Here is a 21,657-nt window from a genome sequence, read left to right as displayed (position 1 = left end):
CATTCGATGACATCTTAACCCTTTTCATGGGGAAACAGATTTCAATCGCAGGGCATACTACAGAATAAAAATGAGAAACTGCATTGTCTAAGTCTCTTCCAAATAGCTCACTCCTCCAGTCAATTCCTTTCAGGAACTCAATCATTGCTAGTTTGCAGTGTGGTCGAGTATCCCGAAATTCAACCCATTTTCTTGTGGCTTTGGTCTTTTTTTTGGGATGAACCACCACACACTTGTGATCAGTGTTAATCGATCAGGCTATGCATCTTACAGATCCAAAGTCTAGTGGTGCATTAGTTAGGAAAACTTCCAGAATTATGCTGCCACTAGTTGGTTTCTTGACGAGTTGAGAACCACCTCCAATTCTTTCTTTTCTGTCTTTAGTTATAACATTAAAACCACGTGGAGAGACCAGGTTCTTGTCAAAACGGTCATGTAGCCACGTCTCGGACATAAAACAAAGATCTATTTGGTGACTGGATAGATCTCCTTGAAGAGCTTGAACAGCTCCAGGTTCATTGTCTCCTTCGGTGTCATTGCCTTTAGTTACTATTATTGGCTTTCTTTTCTGGCAGAAAGCCGAAAAGTTTGTTTCGTGTGCCTTTTACGAGGCCTTGAAAGTAAACTACTTCTAGAAAGAGGTAAACTGCTTCTATCTAAGTTCTAATTCCTATAAAGTTCTTATACAAGACACAAGTATCCAGGTATCCAGGACAAGCTTCGACGTATAACAGCTGACAGTAAATAATGAAGGCTCATGATATAGGGAACCGATAATTGGTCCCTTTTTCCGCACATATCATGATAAAGAACATGATATGGACCACTTTTATACCTCTCTGTCACGGAGGAGGAGATGAGGTCGCAAAAGTGAACAGCGGGTTTCCAGCGGTCTACTAGCGTATGCGCTGCGCGGGTAAAAGACACGTACCCAAGATGGCGGTTGTTTACTGTCGATGTTCAGAAACAATCCATATGGGTTTCTAATCTTTTGTTAGGTGAAACATGAAAAATTCCTACAGTTCTCGAATTATTAGAAGCAAGAAATAACGTAACAGCATCGTTTGGTTAAGGTGAGTTCAAATGTGAAGATAATTAAGTCAAGTTCCTTTCATAACAAACTTTCCCCCCTCGATTCTTTTTCCTTTCGTGAGCTTTTATCATACGTACGCTGCTGTACATCAAAAATTCACTGGACAGAAGAATAATTACTGATAGCTGGAAAGAGCATGTTAAACTCAGTGAAACTGTGAAGTCTGACAGAATTAAGTTCGTAAATCGAATGAATTTTCTAAAATCGAAATATAATCTCTATGAAAAGTAGTTTATGGTAATATTTTAAAAATTCATTACGTTTGTTTGTTTATTTTGGTATCTATTTTTTGAGTGCAATCGTTTGTACCAAAGAGGGTAAGATATATATTAATTGACACAAATATGGAGAAAATTGGGAATTTGAATATGGAGAGTAGGAATACTAGTAAAGTAGTGGATCTTATTATAACATAACATATATATAAGGACTTCAAAAACTAATGAATAATTAATGAATTTTTAAACAATTTCGACCATAAACATCATGTGCATGGACCTTTAAACCCTGTAAAGTCCTCTTCATTAGTATTCTTTATATATAAAGAATACTGAGGACAGCTTTATCCGAGATAAAGGTGCATCCAAGTTTAGATGGAGACTTAAAGCCATCAAGGTCAGTCTTACATAAAATAATCGTCAACCCACAAATTGTCGTAGACTAGTGCCCCTGCCTTGAGTTGGGCATGCAGTAAAATGTTTTCAGATAATCATGTTTATGAAATTGTTGTTAATTAAAGTAGCTTTCTGAGCTTTTGTGTATGATGAATTTGAATTGTATATAAAAATATAATATTATTATTATTATATTACACTCAACAAAATTACTCGACTCTGATTGGTCGAGAGGAGTACAATTATAGCGTTAATTGTACTCTGTAGGAGTACCGAATTAAGTCGCTATGGCAACACGGCCAAAACATTTCAAAACAATTATTTTCTATCATTTTGTACTTAAAAAACATATTTATAAATAAAATTTTAAAGCCATAAGAACTAAACATTTTTATGCATTTCAGTTGCACGATGGACTGAAAATCGGCCGCCAAATAGACAAAGATGAACGGCGTCGTTTCGCATTTTTTACTGAAATTTTGTTGAGTGAACTATAAACAAATACAAATACATGCAAGTGCATTTATCAAGGTGCAAATATCAATTGCAATGTAATGAATGTCACAACATTGAAATTTATGTGCACACACAGTGGCATTAGAAAAGTACACTTTTTCCCTCTGGCAATCTTTACCACATTAGATGTCAGTTATGATTGTAAAAATCCAACCACTTGTAAAACAACTTGTCTAAAATCTAGTTTTTCAAGAAGCCACATGCTGTGTTTAAGATATAGAAGATAGAAAGGGTCTACAGACTGTGTAATTGACTAACTGCTGTTGTGGCTCCCAACCATCTCACTGACTTTGCTACCATAAAGGAAATAAAATAGAAAATTTATAAAGTAACCTCAAGGAGCTAGTGGCAACCTCTACCACTTTCTTAAAACAACAGTTGTATGTGGTAACACAACACATGGTTATATAAATCATTTGTCTGTACCGTAGTTAAAACACCCTTTCCACTAAGTACCATTAGGTTGACAAAATTCAAAAGATAGGATTTGCAGAGTGACCATGAAACAATGGCTCCAAGCTGAGGTTAGACATAAGACAAATAAAAGTATGAACATGTCAAGTCCTGTCAAGTCCAACATCAATTGGAACCATTTTTTATGGTCACTGAAGTGTCTATTGCATTTAACTCTAGATTTACTAATTTTGTTTAGTTCAGGTGGCCTATTACATGAGTAATAGACTTGTTTATCACAATTATATGTGAAAGGCATTGCTTGATTTGCAGTTATAAGCAAGTGGAAAGCATGTATATGCCCACCTTATTACTATAAGCTTATGATAAGTTTTGTATTATTTCATTAGGTGCAAAGCAGAAATAAAAAGATGTCATGGTTTACAGACTTGGCTGGGAAAGCAGAGTCTCTTCTTGAGAAGGTTGATAACACAGCAGCAAATGTATTACAAGTGGATGAGAAAATTGACCAATCTGATTCTCAAATAGAGAATTCTAATCAGCCTGATAGTGATGTTGGAATTCATCCCACTGAGTATGGAGCGTCTCGAATCTCAAGAACTACAAGTGAAGGAAGCCTCCTTCGTAAGTATTCTCACCAATTTTAAATTAGTTAGTGTAAATGATCTTGCAAAATGTCTATGCTACTCTGTTTGAGCCACACACGTGAATCAACCAAAAGCTACATGTACACCTGTACATGGTGACAGTAGTCTCATGAAAACTAAAATAAAACTAGGAGGTTCTGTTTTTGTGGTGAAAAACAATGGACCAAGTGAGTTATATATTCTCGTGGACTTACTTCCCAAATGCAGCCCAATTCAGAGGGCAAAACAATAAAATCTTGCTCTCAAGAGAACTGAAATTCATTGTTTTGTCCTCTGAGAACTTTTTGTCCTCAATGAGTTTTGAAATCTTCTGCACATCTAGATTCTGTCACATTACCCCATTCATTACTGGAGATACATTGGATACCAGTTCGCTGTTGTATTGAATTTAAGTTACTTTTGATAATTTTTTAAAGTTGTCAAAATAGACTGACAGTCATATGGAGTGAAGTCATTAAACCCATGCAATTGCCCTATTTCACTATGACATCACTGAAAATTCAACAAGATTTGCCCCTAGTGAAACCGTTTAATCTAAAATGGCCTGGTTTTCAGATATAACATGTGTTAGTATGTACTAAAAAATATTCTGAGCATTATTGCTGGCTATCCTACGGGTTGATTGATACAGGTTTTAGAACAATTTTTGGTGAATTTGCGTTGATTTGACCCCTCCGATGACCATGATCCTTTGCGTTTAAACAATAGATTGTTTTGATGTGACGTCATAGTGAAATAGGGCAATAGATATTAGACTAATTCACTTTGTTTTCTTTTGTGTCTATTTGACTATCACACATTTTTATTTCAGGGGTTAAATGCCTTCACTTTATTAAAATTATTAATTTATATATTTTTTACATCATACCCCTTCAAAAGCTGTGTAAAAATAACCGTAAATAAAATTCACTTCACTTCTTGTCCATCAAAAAAAAATTCATAGCACTTGTTACCTTGGTAACAGCAGAATGCATCAAACCTGAGTAATGTGAAATGTTTTCTCTTTAGTCAATAGGTTTTTGTAAACAGATACAGATACACCAATATGTTTTCTTTTATTTCTAAAAAAGAAATTAAAAAGTGCTTGGTTTATTGGTCCTACTTCAGAGGGCCCTCTGATTGTAATGTTCATATATTGGCTTAACATTTTTACCATCATGTGACTATGCTAAAGTGTTAATATATCCAACATCAGTTTTTGTACACTTGATGTCCATCATTTACGAAAAATAGGTTTATGATTATCCATATTTTCAGCCTTGTCTGTCTTAAATGATGACACGTGTACTTTTCCACTCATCACGAACTTTACTTTGACAAAGAATGAATTTAAGGGTTTGAGGACGGTTTAATAAATTTTCAGCTCCCACCATGTCACACAGACTCCATGTTGCTCGTCTTTTTGTAGCTATCTAACATTTTTTTGTAACATTTTAGATCTTGGTCCATCGGCACCTCTGAAAAGCAGACTACAGTCTTCAATTCCTCGCCAGCAGCCCAAACCACTGAAAAAAGAAGAAAAAAATGATGATCAATTGTTCAGGTTCCTAAATAGCAATGTTTCATCATCAAAAGAGAAGAAGTCAGGCAAACAAAGTCCAGTGCTGACTAGGAAAACATCAGAACCTGAAGTTTCTGTCAAAGTTGATAGTAAAAAGTCTGAAGGTACTGTAGGATTCTTTGTTTCTTTTATATTGCACTTAGATCCAAGAAGAGATCGTTTTTGCACATCAGGAAATCGTAATATATTGAAATTGAAATTGTAGATGAAAGTTAATATTTTTTCTGGAAAATTTATGGTTTTTTTTGCTTTGATTTGTGATAAAGAAAAAATTCCAGCAAAATGCTCCCACTATGTTGTTTGTGATTCGTGCAAAAGATAACGCCAGCAGCTTTTTTCACCTTCTGATCACATGCACTGGTTTATTTTCACTATTTTATTCACGTATAAAATATTACTGTGATGTGATTACTGGGATATTATCTGTTATTCTGGAAAATAACAACAACAAAAAAGAGTCCCGTGCAAAATTTGAGGGTTTTGCCCTCTTGAAGTTTAAAACGTGTATGGTTCTTCAATAAAATCGTGAAGATTATTCAGCGGGTTTTGAGCACGCACACATCATGGGCTCAAATCGAATGTTGAAAAGTAGTCAGCCACCTTAAAACAGTTTTATTTTATGATTAGCTTTCTCAAAAGGTTAAATAATTAATTTACTATGGTAGATTATGTCAGTTATCCTAAAGAGTTACTCTATTGACTTTTAGATTCGTTGGTGCCATCAAAAGACGGAATAGATCTTACTGAAACATCCAACCTTACCAGTGATATTGAGGGAGTAGAAGAACCTCCAGTGCAATCAATTGACCACAAGTCTGCTAGTCCGTTGGCACCAGCCGTACAGCAAACTGCAGATAATAACAGAGCATCAAACATGGAACTGGAAAACAAATTATTACGAAAAGAGATAAAATCACTTAATGAAGAAATGGTATCTCAAGTTCAGAGAGTAAAAGAATCAGAAAAAAGTAAGATATATGAATGCAATAAGTTTATTTACGAAAGAAAGAAAGGTTAGCAACTGAACACCTTCGAATAACAGGTTGATATAAATTATGTTGGTTTTCCAGGGGAAATTACTAGGGTTTTCCATCTACAACATAAGATTAGTTAGCACTCATGACCCAAAATTTGTGTCCCTAAATGCTTGATTCAAAACGGTTTTACCGTCTTATCCAAGGTAATAATTAATAATATTAGTTCTGCGCAAAAATCAACATTTTTGTTGACCGAGCACTAAATAATTAAAATTTACGAATTATCATAATAATTATACAGCTTCTCGTTAATGCCATATAGGTAACTGTCCAATTATTTTCTTAATTGGACAGGTCTTGTTGATAAGGGATTAATCAGGCAGCTATATAATTAATAGGCAATAGGATTTCATGCTCCCCAATCAAGAAATAATTAGACTCGAAAAATCCCTCTGACTGCCAAATTGGACTCGGCCTACGGTCTCATCCAATTTTGTTAGTCCTCGGAATTTTCCTCGTCCAATTATTTCTTAATTGGACAGCATGGAGTCCTATTACATATACAAATTTCATCCCCCATCCATCCCTGTAAGATTAAAATTATACTATTTATTTTTCTATGTAGAAATTTAACCTATCAATAAAAGTAAATGAAGTAAGATCCCCACCCTCACCCCCATCCCCCATTTCCCTCTTTATAATACACTCAACAAAATTACTCAATTCTGGTTGGACAAGAGGAGTACGATTAAATCCCAAATTGTACTCTTTAGAGTCCAATTAAGTTGCTCATTTTTATAGACTGTATTATAAACAAAAAAATCGTACAATCTTCTCGTGCAATCCTGAATTTATAGATACTCGTACATGATGCTGTGAAAGTTCTCAAATTAGACACGCCTGAAGGCTCTTCCAATTGCGAAACATCACTTGTACCTATGACTTCCGAATTGTACTCAAGATCGTGCGATTTCTTATACATATTTGTACATCAGTGGCCATTTAATCTTGGGATGCATTTGACGTCATGGTCGACATTTTGGTTGACTTTGAAAAAAGATTTGGACTTTGTGTCTTTTGCCAGTTCAACCCACATGGCTCGGGCACGTCTTTTTTCCTTTTATTCTCCGATTTGAAGGAATTCACGGTACCGACTCAGTCTGTAAAGCCAAAACAGTGAAAAAGCACTAAGAAGGGTTTGTAAAAAAATATTTAAAACTTGATTAACATTCATTCAGAATGATGTCTGCGTACTGCTTGATATAGTACATAATAATCAAAAAGCACGTGGTTGTGTTTTCAAAACTTTTACTAGTAAATTGAAATTTTTAACTCAGCTGAGTCGTGAATTGCAACACTCAACGAAATAAAGCATGCCTAGAATTTGTTAAGGCGATTAAGATCTGATTACATCCGATCACAACACAGGAAACCCACAGAGCAAAGTTACTTTTCTAAGAGAAGCAAAAAAATATAGCCCTGTGACTATAACTGACACTCACAAACGCCATTCTTTTGGATAAGGCCCTTAATACCCCTGAGTACTGCTGCGTAATCTTTCCATTTTGACTTAGAAATAAGTCGGAAATGAGAAATACAAAGGTATTTTACGACTGGTCTGTAACAGGTAACCCAGTTAAGAAAACTCGAGTGAAAAATGTGAACTGATTATTATTTGGTAACACGGGTACACTGATTTCAGTTTTTTTCTCGTGACAGGATTACAATGTGTGGAACAACAGCTAGCCAAATCAGAAGAGCAATTGATGGCTACGGAATCCATTGTACGTCAGTTACGCGTTGCAGAAGAAGATTTCAATCAGGCTTTAGCGGCTAAGGATTCTCAATTAGCAGTACTTAGAGTAAGGATTCAGCAAGTTGACCAGGAACTACAAGAAAAGAAAAGTCAAATCGAAAATTTTAAAGTCGAAAGAGAACAGTAAGTATAAATTCCTATTTTCCACACAAAGAGAATCGTCCACTGGGAATCTGTATTTAACTCTTTATATGAACTAAGAAATTATTGCAATTGAATCGTTTTTACAACATTTTACACTTTTATCATCATTGTCTTCATTACTAGCAACAAAAAAGTGATATTTAAAGCTTCTTATTTTTTTAATTCCACTTCAAGAAAAGAGACTAAAATTGCATTGCTTCCCAATAAGGTTTGACGGCTAGCTCGTACCGTTCTTGCGAGTTCCCAGTCACTCGGTCCAAGAACAATGGTGATCTAAAGTTGTGCAGCGACTTTAAATTCACCATTAATAAACCAGTTTCGCATCAGATGCATACCGCTGTTTTTGAACACCACAGACCCATTTTCACAGGTATAGCCTTGTATAAATCAGCTATTCGTCCAATTGGAATTTCTAAGTTGATTTTTTCGGAGTAAGGTAAACCGAAAAATTTCAGTGGAGAAAAACCCCTCGAAGGACAGGAGAGAAACAACTAGCAAATCAACTCGCATACGACACTGAAAGGCGAGCGCATTGTTCAGTTGTTGCTGCTATTTGTCGTTGTTTTGGCTAGGAACAGTGACATACTTTTTTTTTCACGAAAAAAGGTTACTGCAAGACCATACCGATTCATCTGGAGTCCACAACCACGCTTTGGAAGTTGTTCAGGCTAAACTAGAAGAATGTGAAAGAACATTAAAAATGGAAAAGGAAACAAGACATAATGTTCAGGTATACGCTGCCCATGACTCTCAGTTTTCAAGATCTGAATATGTCATTCAATGAACAACAAGGGGACTAGGCCTATGACGTCATAAGAGAAACATGTTCTTCTTGATATATTAAAGGAATGTATGCGTCGTAAAAACACTTCCTTCGTATCTTGAGGTTTCTAGAGCTTTTGATTCTGTTTTGGAGGTGTTTATCCAAGTTTCCAAAAAACATTAATATCGCGCGCAACATGGAAATTCCCAGTTGGGCTATTTTTAGAAACCGGATGCAGTTTAAATTTCACCTTACGTGCGTCAACTAGCGCGCGCGCTCTTTCCTTTTGTTATTTGATCGTTTTTAGATTGGGCTAAACATAGTTCAATCATCTCAGTTTTACAACGATTACTTATTTTGTTACTTGTATTTCCGTAACGAAAATCTTATGAAAATCTAACGAATCTTTTCAGCAAGAAGCATTAGAAAGACAAAGCAGACTTGAAGAAGAACAACATGCAATGGCCGAGTCAATGAGAAGTCTTCAGAAGAAAGTCAGTGACGAAAGATGTATCTTTTGCTCATATATTAGATATTTAAATAATAGGGAGAACGGATTATTTGCAAAGTTTACTTCTAGGAGGGTTATTATCAGGCAAAAGCCCTAACCCCTTCAATTAAATTTCCTTTATGATTGCGTCATTAATTTTCTCCTTCAGAGTACTGCGATACCCATAGTTCTTTTTACTAGGGGTGTTATTAATGTTTCGCTACCATGATCAACCTTTTCTTTGACAAATACCAAAGCTAAAGCTAATGATCAAGCGGCGGCGTTAAAAATTGCTAAAGCCAATCTCGAAGCTGCCAGACAAGAGATGAAAGATTACAAAGAAAAAGCAGGCAGAATACTTCAGGTGAAACATGCTTATTCATTGTTACGGTTAAGTATTATCTCCTTCTCCCAGGCAATTGATTAATATTGCCTTTTTATTTTATTTCCTTTGAAAGAGGGACGACGCGTATTTCGTCTGAACTCAAAGTAAATGTGCCATTTATTTTAGCGAAAGTAATTCCATGTTGTGGAGAATGATTTGCCGGGTAGAAGTCTTGCAAGGACGTTTAGGACTACTCGTTGTTGTCTTTTTAATAAATAGCAGACTAAGTATTTGAACAGTAATGATAAAAAGGTAGATTATACACCGTGAAAAGATGAAAAAACTTACTGACGTTTCGGACGCTAGTCCTTCGTCGGAGTAAAAGCAAACGATTGACTAGCGTCCGAAACGTCAGTAAGTTTTTTCATCTTTTCACGGTGTATAATTTACCTTTTTATCATTACTGTTTCATTAGAAACGACGACGCAGCTCACACTAGTTTTTAGCTAATTATCTCTTCAGACTAAGTATTTAATGAGAGAATCCAAGGTCCCATAGCGTACAACCTTTGCTGCTAGAAAATAAAGAGGTACCTCTTATCGAAAGCCTTAGATAGATCGAGATTACACCCACTATTTGCTATTTGCCAGATAGGTTAGGATGTTATTATAGATCTCTTGCAGCTGAGATGTCGTAGCCGAAGTGGCCCTAGCTTTACTGAGGAAGCCATGCTGTAGGTGGTAGATGAGCTTATCAAGCGTACAGGAAATTTAAAAATTCGAAAAAAGAAAAAATCACTATATTTTCTAAAACAATTCATGCAGCCCTTTTTCTGACTATATTTTTAGAAATTATTAGTTTTAATTTTATTTTTCTTATTTTAATAGGCAAAAGATAAAGTTATTAGCACTCTTCGAGAGGGTCGTGAGGGTGATGATTTGGGTGGAGGAGGAATCACCAGTGTTGAATATGACGAAGTTTGTCAGGAAAGAGACGCCTTTAGAGAAGAACTCAGTCAATCTCGATTCAGGATAGAAGAGCTAAAGGCTGAACTTCAGGTAATTTCAAGCAACAAGCAAAACGACTCCAGAAATAGAAAGAGAATGTCACTATAAATTACAAAGAAATATAAGAAACGTCTTGCCACACGACCATACATTTCTTTGTAAATCATACCGCTTTCAAAAATATTTTACTCCCAAAATATTGAACAGATTACCCTCACATTTTCAGTAGTTGCTGAATAAAACATTCTCTTTCGAGTTCTGGAGTCGGTTTGCTTGACTGGTAGATTGACCTGCTCTAAGATAACTGCCCTGACTTTGATCAGCCCAGAGATTGTTTCAGAGTATCGATAAAATTTAAAGGTTTTGAATTTATTGATTAGGACATGGAGCATCATCATCAGACGGACGCTGATATTGTACAAGAAAAGCTTGATGTGATGCAAGGACTTCTTGATGATGAGAAACGCAAAAGAGAAGCTTGTGAAGAAGAGATTCGAACTCAAACGCAGGTATGTCACAATATTTTGCTTTATAACTGATTGGTGACTTTGGCCAGTTGTATGCACATGCGCATCGTCCTGAAACCGTTGCGCTCGCAGCATTTTATATCGATGAATGGTGATATTTAAGTTTTTTTTAAAAAAACTTATTTTCAGGACAAACATCAGGTGAAGTAATTATTCGACTAGGCATCCAATAGTGAGAGTTTTTTTCAATATAGATGCCATATCGTTATGTAACGCTTTGTAGTAGTGCAGCTCTCGTATGACTGTGAAAAGCTCAGTGCCGTAAGCGTGACGTGCCGTGACCGTGACACTTTCTAGAATTTTAATTGGCTGATTTTTTTCACGCGCAATATGATTGGTCTAAAAGTGCCGTGATCTTGGCGTGACCGTGTCCGCGCCGTGTTTATGCCGTGTTCCGGGTATTTGATTGGATGGAGAGTAAATTCTCGTGCAATGTGATTGGTCTGGCGTATCCCTTGCCGTGTCACTACTGTGTGAACTTTTCACAGTCATACGAAAACTGCACTAATTGACAGTTAAGCACGTCACGAGTTGGCTTTTGGAGGGACGGAACCTAACGTCATGTGATTAACTTAGAGTACATCATTGTGTTTGACTGCTTGAACCTCAGCTGAAAATCAATAGTCCCATTTCGGGTTTTCTTTTGCTTAACCTCGATTGTGTACAAATGTGTTCTTTTCTTATATAGTATATGTATAGTAAGAAATATACTTATTTCAATAAAGTTAGTCACCAAAAACCTAGAAAGCTTTGATCGCTGAGAATCATGGGAAATATTTCATATTCAACAAGTAAAGCTTTTGACACAAACTGCAGCAGTTGAGGATGCTTAGAGGAGGTTAACTTGTAACTAGTAGAAGATCTCAAGTCCATCACAGTTATCAAGCGGTTGAAACATGTAAAATGTATCTACCTATAATCCCTGTCGGTCTCAGCTTTGTAGCTTTTCAAGTGACTACCTTTATTGAAATAAGTGTATACGTACTAAGAAACAATACGAGTTGATTAAAATGCCACGGGTTTTGGTTGAATTGTTGAATATTTTAACGCACAAACGAGACTACGGCTGAGCAAAAGAGAACTCGAAATTGGAGTATTTCTTCCGGCGTTTACCCGCAAGATCGCATAGCTTATCTACATTTTAACCAGATAACTGTCACGGCGTCTATATACTTTTGCATAAAGGTGTGTCCTTAATTTGCATAAATGAATATCTTCGTGAATTGCATATCGGGACAAATATCTTATTTGTGACCAAGCGAGAGTTCACGACTGATTTTGTAAATTTCCAAAGCGAATACTACCTGTTGTGCCCAGGTTATGAATGTGTACATGTTCATAGTAAAAAGGTAAAGAGAAACTTACGTGAATTTCTCGTTATACTCCACCAAGAAGCCTACGTCCTTCTTCTGCTTTTCTTCTTGAACACAAAAAGTACCAACTGAAATCTTATGGTTACCGTTCTTTCTCCGTATCTGCACCTGAACTCTGGAATGCTCTTCAATCTTCAATTAGGAACTCTGAAAGCTTGTCATCATTCAAGTCTTCTTTGAAAACTTATTTGTTTAAATTAGCTTTTAATGTGTGACCTTTATTATTTTTCTGATTATCGTAATCATCATTCTTATATTATTTTGTATTTCATCTTTCACAGCGCCTAGAGCAGGCCTGGATAAGCGCTTTATAAATTGTAATTATTATTATTATTATATTGATTTCAAATTTGGCAAAAACATAAAAGCGAAGCTTGTCAAGTCGCTGCTCTGTTTTTCATACAAATACTTGTAATTTTAACAAAATATGTATTTTTTAGGTGTTCATGCTACTGCACTGAAAATTTGTTCCATTGCTTCATTACTATGACTGGTTCTCCAGAAATAAAGAGTAAACACTTATTCCCTGTCAGTTGCCTTTTTGATATTGTTATAAAGGCTATTGGAAATTTTTGCTCTCTCATTTGAATTATATCTGCTGTAGGACGTGAGATTAGCTCATGAAGAAGGACAGAGAAACAAGACAAGTTTGATGAATCAAATACAGGTAGTACATTTATCTACTTTCTCTAACCGCAAATCAACCGGAAACATACAGTTTGACTTCATGTGTTGGGTTTCAGCTTTTTTTTCGTTTACAATTCGCTCGATAATGATTAAATATGAAGGGTAAAAACAGTTTATTCCAAGCAAATAATTTTGAAACCTGAAATCTTATTCAGTGTGCGCAAACATAAATTGTAAGGCGTAACGTAACAGAAGGTTTTTCGGATAAATACATAAATAGGGCTGGGTAGGGGACCGTTGCTCAGAAGTAATGAGGGCTTAATATTACAAATGAATGTGTTACCTCAAGTGGGTGGGACACTAAGCGTTATCCCGATAACCTAGTATGTATTATGCTTTTGTTTTTGTTGTGTTCTATTTCAGGATAGGGAAAAGGAAATACAAAGATTGAAAAATCAGGTGTGTATGCGATTTGCTTGGGCGTGCCTGCCGTTAATAAAGACTGCGAGTTAAGTTATTATTTATCGCTCTTGTTTTGCATCTTTGAAATCTTAGTCAAAATATATTCCATTCCATAGTAAAGCCTTTTCTTCCTGTCTCACATATAAGTAGCTGAAACCTTGCCTCTTATGCTGATATCCGGTCAGGTGGTCTGTCCATTTCCGGCGTTTATTTTGTCATGATTCACGTGACCTTACCTGTCACCGACATTACATGTTGTCTTCTTATTTAGTTGCTTAACATAAGCTCTATTATTGAATTGCTAGCTTGCTGCTAAAACACTAACATCAACAAATGAAGTGGAATTGGAAAACAGAGTACGAGCCTTGACTGAGAATTTAATCCAAAAACAAACTGTTATAGAAGCCCTAAGCACAGAGAAAAATTCATTAGTTTTGCAATTGGAAAGATTAGAGGTATGGAAACAACCAATATTAGTAAGTATTTTTTGGATCATTAGTCTTGTTCTTATTTTAAGAATCCATCTTTCTTTCTTTTCGTTGTTGTTATACATGACAAAGATGATTAGCATATACCAACTTGAGTACTTCCTAAGAACGCGCGCGCTCATTGGTTGATTAGAGGTAAATATTGTACGATATTCACCTCTCAATCTCGGAATATTGAGTCGGCAACAAAATGGCATCTGCCGGCAATCGTTTTGCTACAATTTCCGATGAGGAAATTGAAAAAATTGAAAGTAAATGCCATTCCTATCAATACTAAAAAGGCAACGAGGTATGGCCTAAACGTTTTGCTAAACGTTTTGCGTGAATTTGTCACGCAAACTAAAAAATTCTGTTTGTTGTTTATTGTTCCACTAAAAACGTTGATTCCGCTAAAATTTAATGAAATGTTCATCATAACTGGTGGGAATTTCAAATCAATCTAACTAAAAAATGATTGTTAAAAATGATTGCCTGGTATTTTTTTAAAAAAGGGGGAGTGAGCTCTTGTAAATTAACTTGTGCTTTAGCGAGAGACAGCAATTCACAGCTCATTGGGGCGACAGCCAATTACAGCATATTGACTTGTCCTAGCGCGTGCGTCAGTCAATCACGGCTCATCAGTACACAGATACCTTTGAATGTTTTGGTTTATACTGGTGTAAACTTACATGACAAGGAATCCTGTGCTAATTCCCTTACCCCATCAGAGTTAACAGCTCTCTGGACAACGCCCTCTGCACTTCTCTTCCATAATCAATATAACTTTCTTTTTTTCCCCCCGAAGCAACAATACCGAGATGTGCAAGCATCGTCGACAAAGCATATCAATACCACAGCTATACCCCTCGATTCTACAGATGACAGCGATGAAAACACGCGTATGTATCTCGGGAATTATAGATTAACAATATCAGGAATTATAAATTAACAGTGTGTATGTATCTCGGAAATTGACATTGCTCCTTAATGTTTTTTTTCTCTAAGATTTTAGTTTTTTCTCTTAATTTTTCACTCTTCCCTACAATGTTGAGCTATTTTGCATCTACAACCAGGCAGCTTTAAAGTATTCCCAAGTGTTTTCGTAGTGGATTTTTAAGGCATTAAGTTGAGAGTCAGAATAGCGATCTCTCTATCTAACTTGCTTGTAACCGCCACCCGGTTAGCTCAGTTGGTAAGAGCATCGGTCTGTTGTGCGGGAGGTCGTTGTTCAAGCCTCTTCCGGACCAACACTCAGGGTCTTAAAATAACCGAGGAGAAGGTGCTACCTTTGTAATTACATCTGCGAATGGTTAGACCTTCACGGGGCTCGGATGTTCAAGCTAATGGCGGTCCCGTCCCTAATTAACTAGAGACGTTAACAGAGGACCACAAGTTTATCAGTTGAATTACTGTCAAGTCTTACCCTCTATAAACAAAGTTTATTTATTTATTTTTATGCTCTTTTGACTTTTGAGACATGGGTTAAAGATGGTGACAAAGGGTATAGCAATTCTCTATTTCCATTTTATATTTAGATTGGGTCAAAGCTGTGCTTCTCATTGAGAACTGTACTTTCTCTAAGATCTTTCTGGTTAGGGTTAGCGGTAACCTCGTTGTTGCAAACGTAGTTTAGATTTACATTTATTTGATTCGAGAGGCTTTTTATCGGAGTTAGTAGATCTTAAAAAGCTTAAAGCCTCGCCCTCGATAAATCCTTTTTTGACACTAAAAGGATGACAAGGAAAGATGTACACCTTTTTCAGAAAACGTTGTCGGTTGGATATCTGAATTCAGAAATCTGAGACCGATTAGAATTGTGGGGGACTGAGTGTTTTGTCGTTAAAAATTCAATATACACTTACCCAGACAGTTTGCAAGCACAGGTCATTGCTCAAAGTTAATATATCAAGATATTAACTTTTTGCGAACTACTATTTAAAACCACAAAACAATTTACAGCTTACAACCCACAATTCCTTTCGGTCTCAGATTTCAGATCTACCTACAACATTTTTTGAAATAGTTGTATACGTAGTGAGCATTTAGGGTCCTTATTCGTGACATGCTCTTGTACTATTGGTCCTTTATGAAGATTTCAACATCTTTATATAAAGATATTCATGTTGAGTTATTATCGGGTATAAAATAGCGTGCACGTGATGGAATTATTTCACTTTATTGGACCAAATACTCATTAATTATTCATGGCTTAAGAATAACTCGGGAATAACTTTTTAAACCTTTGGTCGATCATGGACTACAGATAACATTTATTTCTGAATATTTTCTTGATAGAGCAAGACTGATTTTGTATATGTTTAAATGTTTTGAGTTTAGAAAGTTCTAAATATTCAAAATGTGAAATAAGAACAGCTTTATCTTTGTATCAAAGCGAATGCCAACTATTAGCGTATCTTCTTTTCCAGTTACGCGCGTCAAGTCAATCACGTCAGTAATGCCAATGAAACTGAATGACTCAAGACAAGTAAAACGAGCTGTAAACGAAATTGACAAGTGCAGGTATGTGTTGTTTATGAAGCGGAAGACTACTTTGGTAACTTTCAAATGGTTAACAGTGAAAACCTATCAAAATCAGCACACTTTCTATGCCAATGGTTAAGGGGATTCCAAAATGATTGCGAGTGAACTTAGCGATCCCTCAACTGGTTCGATTTTTTTACACGTGCGATGTTTTTTTCAAAATAAATCCAAAGCGAGAATGGTGACCCCCATTTTTATTTCATAATGGTTCAATTTCAGGACGACTTTCAAGAGCACATGTAGTACCGTATTTCAACGAAAAAGCTACAGGAATTTGTAAAATATTACTTAAACATGATTAAACATAGCTTGCTTACAACATGTAATTTTGCAAGGAATGTTGTTTTATTTTTATTCGACAGTTCCGGTTACGGCCATATCTTTCATCGAGGCCGTATTTTGTTATATTTTGAGGTCATGTATCACCAAACGAGAATGGCGACCCCCATTTCAGTTTTATTTCATATTTGAATGTCCATAGTGAAATGAACGGCTACACAAAGGGAAATGCCATTTCTCCTTTATTTCAAGGGAATCAATCACCTTAAGTCATTGTACTCACAGGATTGCACGGTGGCTTGGCCCTCTGTTTTATTTGGGGGAGGGAGCTTTTTTGTGTTTATTTTGTTTTATTGATTGGCAAAGTTTCACAAATTTGACATCTATTTCTCATTTGCCTTCGAACGTCATTAAGCAAGTCTACTTAAATCTGTTTAGTCTGTTTCTTATATCTGTTTCTATAACAGGGGTTAACCCAAGGAGGGGGGGCACCCCTTAGAATCAAAGGGAAAAAACATTATTTTGTATTGGTTATCTGCGAAGTAGGGGCACAAAGTCGAACCAGGGAGGGGTGCGCACCCCCTGCACCCCTCCCCTGGATCCGCCACTGTATAACTTATCACTACTAGTGTCTCCTTACTTGGGTTCCGACAACCTTTTTTGAAATAGGTGTATACTCCTGTCTGACATCTCAACCATTGTTTTCATGAATGCCTTGAATTGTGAAAAGGATTATTATTTTAGAAATGACACGTGATCCGCTGGTGTGGGAAAACATTACGCCGTTCGGTCGGTGTGAGTTTGTGGATGTTTTCTTCTAACGTCTTGTTTATTTGATTTATTTGATAGCATCAGACTTGGGTTGTTCCTCAAACGATATCCAGTTGCTCGTCTTTTCGTGATCTTGTATATGGTAAGTATTGTATTGCTGAATGTTCAGTACCTGGATTATGAATGTTGCTGAATTATGCAATGCAAGGGTTATTGGGATGGAGCTCGGTGTCTTATATTTCTTAAAGCCCTTCACTTTCTACAGATCTTAAAACTTCGAGCCCGTCTAATGGTGGATCGGAGTGTTGGAAACCCGCTAAATAGAACTATTCGTATCTTAGAATCGGGAAGAAAGTATTCTCTTGTTCTGATCAACGGATCGAAATAGACCCCTTTCAGCACTTGAATGCAGCTCAGTCTGGTGGACTAAGGCCCCGTCCGAACGTATCCGCAAATTTTTGTATCCGCAATTTTTTTTTTACGGATACGGGTTGCGTCTACGCGTGTTCGCAAATTTTTGTGTCCGTATCCGCAAATTTTACGAAAACGGATACGTGTGGACGGTGAAAACGATTCGAATACGCTGTGTGTGGACGCAAACATTTTCGTATCCGCAAAATGATTTGCGGATATAAAAATTGCCGGATACGTGTGGACGGGGCCAAAACAATAGGTTCTAATTCTCAGGATATTGGAATTTTTTTGTTTTGTCCTCCAGATCGAGCTAAAATTTATTTTATCGAGTGTACTAAAAGTTCAAATATAACTGCGTTGCACGAAGTAGTGTGACGCGGATTTAGCCAAAAGTGTGACCACTTGTAGATTTGAAAAAGTACTTTCAACCCGGAACTTTTAATTTCAAACAATATTTTACATACTATTCGCTTAATATAAGGCTTAAAATATCAATTTTTCTATCAGTGTTTTCTCCGTCTGAAAACCAAGCGTACCAAAAACAAAGGTGGTCACACTTTTGGCAAAAAGGACTTCTCTCAGTTGGGATAATTGTTTAACCGTGAGCTCGTTTGGCCATGAAGAAACGCATTCGGCACTCGATTTTTCCTCGATATTATTTCTTCTAAGGGGAACTAGTGAGAAAGTTTTCTTATCCACATTTTACCCTATTTGGGGCAGAATTTGGTTTAAAAAAGTTGTTTCTTTATATAAGATACATAGATTTATGTACATATACTTTATAAAGAACACAACTCTAGTCGTTTATTCTGAAAGAGTTTCAGATAAAAACTATCAAAACAGTTTGAAAAAGAACAGTTTTGGTTTTCACGCTACTTCGTGCAACCCGCCAAGACAACAGTGGGAGCTCCGCTTTTAGGTAGTGCCTAAATTCATATATTATAAATTGCAACAATGGAATCGATCGATGTTCATTATATAGAAGAAGAGAAGTTGCTCTTCACCTTTGACCCTGGGGGGGTAGGTAAGGGGGTTTGACTAGGCGTGCAAAGCATGTTTTCCTTTGATTTTTCCAACTTCTCATTACGGATTAGAAGCGCAATGACGCAAGGGATTCTTCTGCCGCGAACAAAATCGAAGCTGATTGGCTAATTGGTTTTCCCCAATCACCTGCACAAAAATTCATTAATCAACATGAATATTAAAATGAATGTAACGTTTCTATTTTCTTTTTCTTTCTAGTTCTTACTTCATGTCTGGGTGTTGGTGGTACTTCTCACATACAAACCCGAGATCCACGATACAAACCCTGCCAGTATGCCTCAAAGACCAACTTAGAAATCTTTTTAATCACGGTATAACAAGGCATGGATTATCAGCGCAAAGCATAATGCAAATCATCAGCTTTACACTGTCGAAATCTAACTCTGCTGACCTTTTCCGATAAAAAAACTAAAAAAATTTAATGGTTTAGATTCGAACAAGACAACTGGGTTTATTTTTGGGAATCATTATCTACCAAGGACAGAACAAGAGATGGTGATTTGGACAAAGATGTATTTATATGAAAACATTTACCCAGAAAACTCGCACTCGGTTTACTCTATTGGTATATTGGTATATGGTTTACTCTAACCTCTTCTATTCAATTTCCGATCCGTCGATTTAAGACGCCATTCAGTTTTAACCATTATCTCGCGGTACCTTGTTACAGTACACGTTTTAAAAATCCTTGATTCAAACAGTAAAGAAGAGTATAGAAGTGGGAAAACACTGAAAAAGTCCAGAAGCCTCAAGTTCCTTCATAGTTCGGGAGCCAGTGCTAAAAAAAAAAAGAAAATGCTGGGTAGGTCAAAAATTGTTAACTTAATAAGCAAACAAACTCCTTCTTAGCCCCTTAGGCTCATTATAAAATAATTGTTATGAATGTTATATACTGTGATATAGACAATGGGAGCTGTAGAGGAAGAGAGAAGTCGTAGAGAAACACGAGGCGTAAAGCACGCGGGAGTTGGCAGAACACGAGAAAGTGTTGGGAGAAGCACGACGCGTAACGGTTTTTTATTTCCTTTTTAAAATATAAAATATTTGAGATATAACGTGCGCGCTGATTGGGCTGGCTACCGTGTTTATATCAGAGGACAGAGACACGCTCGCGCGAAATTATTCAAAAATATTTTATAAAAGCAATATAAAACGTCCGCTTGTCCACTCTGGGAGCTGTAGAGCACTGGAGAAGTCAGAGAAACATACGGCTACACCTCGTGTTTCTCTACGACTTCTCTCTTCCTCTACAGCTCCCATTGTCTATATCACAGTATATAACATTCATAACAATTATTTTATAATGAGCCTAAGGGGCTAAGAAGGAGTTTGTTTGCTTATTAAGTTAACAATTTTTGACCTACCCAGCAATGTTCCTATATATCTACGGTATTCATGTAGAGTGGCAGTAGAATTGGTCAGGTGGGCCTTGGTACAAAAAAACCCTCCCTATCACCCCTATTTTTAACTCGTGGATACGCCAAGCATAGGAACGTAAAAGTAAAATCTCAATGGGTGCAAGTAGGATTCAGAGGGTATACACTAGTTTGCCCTCAGTTTGATTGGTTATACTAAATATTGGAAGTGCTTGTATAATACAACTATAAATGGTAAAAAAATATATACTAGATAAGTTACTACTATTTGGTAAATTATGGACTGTTCTACTGTTACTGTACTATAACTGGGTATAGCTAAAAAGTCATTCAAAACATAGTACTTTATCGTAGACCAAAAATGATAATAAATTTCCGCGTACAGCTAAAAAATCGAATTCTACTCACTCTCTAAACTAACTATTCACTTCATAGGTTAGCCGTTAACGGTTATTGTCAATAGTGTGCATCTAAACGTGTTACTGACTATTATGCTGATGATGCCAAGTTGTCGTTCTGTCCTAATTCATCAGTTGATGCTGAAGTTGCTGTGCGGTCTATGAATGACTGTATAGCAGATATAAGGAACTGAGCTTGTCATAATTGGCACCAGACATCAACTAGCTAAAGTAAATATAGATAGCATTTCAGTAGGAACTTTTAATGTCAACCCAGTGTCTGTGTTAGAAACATAGCTAGCTGGTTTTATTTTAAATTAACTGTCTACGCATATTAGTAAAGTTTGGTCGTCATCATCCTTTTATCACCTGCACAACATTAGGCGTATTCTTAAGTATCTATCAGCTGAAGAGACTTGAATGCTTGTGCACGCTCTTATCACGAGTCGTGTTGACTATTGCAACAGCTTGTTCTATGGCTTGCCGGATTGCCAGCTAAAAAAAACGACACGTGCTTATGTTACGTAATCAAGAGAGTTTTGGCAATTGACCGAGTTTTGGCCTCTACCGAATTGACAGAGTTTTAAGGATTGACAGAGTTTTTGTAAGGGACTGTGCAATAATTATCGGGAGGGGGGTTCTAAAATTCTCCAAATTGGGCTTAAAATTGAAGCTAAACCCTCCCTGTGCTAAACGTAAAATAACTTCTCACCCCTCCCCCTTTTGAAATGAAATAACTATCAACCCCCCCTCCCCATATATCATGATACGTCGCGACAATGCAAGTATTGTGAGGTGTAAACTTGAGGCCATTGGAATACTACAAAAGTCAGTGAACAAATAAAAACAAAGATGACTGACCATGATGATAGCTTGTTTTCTAAAAGAAGTGGGAAACTCCAAACTGGACTGAGCTGTCATCATAAATTCAACTCGGTAACACTGCACTTTATTACTACTGGTATTGAAAGAAACATTAGAGATTTGTTGGATAACATGGATAAAGCAATG

At 36.5% G+C, this 21,657-nt stretch overlaps 1 protein-coding gene across 1 annotated transcript; it reads left to right on the top strand.

The window, feature by feature from the left end:
* The first annotated feature begins 861 nt into the window (after positions 1-861).
* On the top strand, positions 862-21,003 carry LOC116289515 (golgin subfamily A member 5). Its single transcript, XM_031696461.2, has 17 exons — positions 862-1,073; positions 3,027-3,261; positions 4,722-4,949; positions 5,553-5,813; positions 7,542-7,761; positions 8,389-8,512; positions 8,959-9,055; positions 9,293-9,399; positions 10,248-10,418; positions 10,748-10,876; positions 12,872-12,934; positions 13,318-13,353; positions 13,662-13,811; positions 14,629-14,722; positions 16,250-16,343; positions 17,493-17,556; positions 19,071-21,003. The coding sequence occupies exons 2-17, from the start codon at positions 3,048-3,050 to the stop codon at positions 19,164-19,166; spliced, it is 2,148 nt and encodes a 715-aa protein (XP_031552321.2). The 5' UTR covers positions 862-1,073; positions 3,027-3,047; the 3' UTR covers positions 19,167-21,003.
* Positions 21,004-21,657: the final 654 nt, after the last annotated feature.

Source organism: Actinia tenebrosa, unplaced genomic scaffold (assembly GCF_029948245.1).
Source record: "Actinia tenebrosa isolate PJP-AT-01 unplaced genomic scaffold, QUT_ActTen_1.0 PGA_scaffold8__29_contigs__length_14323225, whole genome shotgun sequence".
NCBI classification, from domain to species: domain Eukaryota; kingdom Metazoa; phylum Cnidaria; class Anthozoa; order Actiniaria; family Actiniidae; genus Actinia; species Actinia tenebrosa.
The sequence above is the reverse complement of the archived record's forward strand: the minus strand, read 5'-3'. Positions and strand labels throughout refer to the sequence as shown.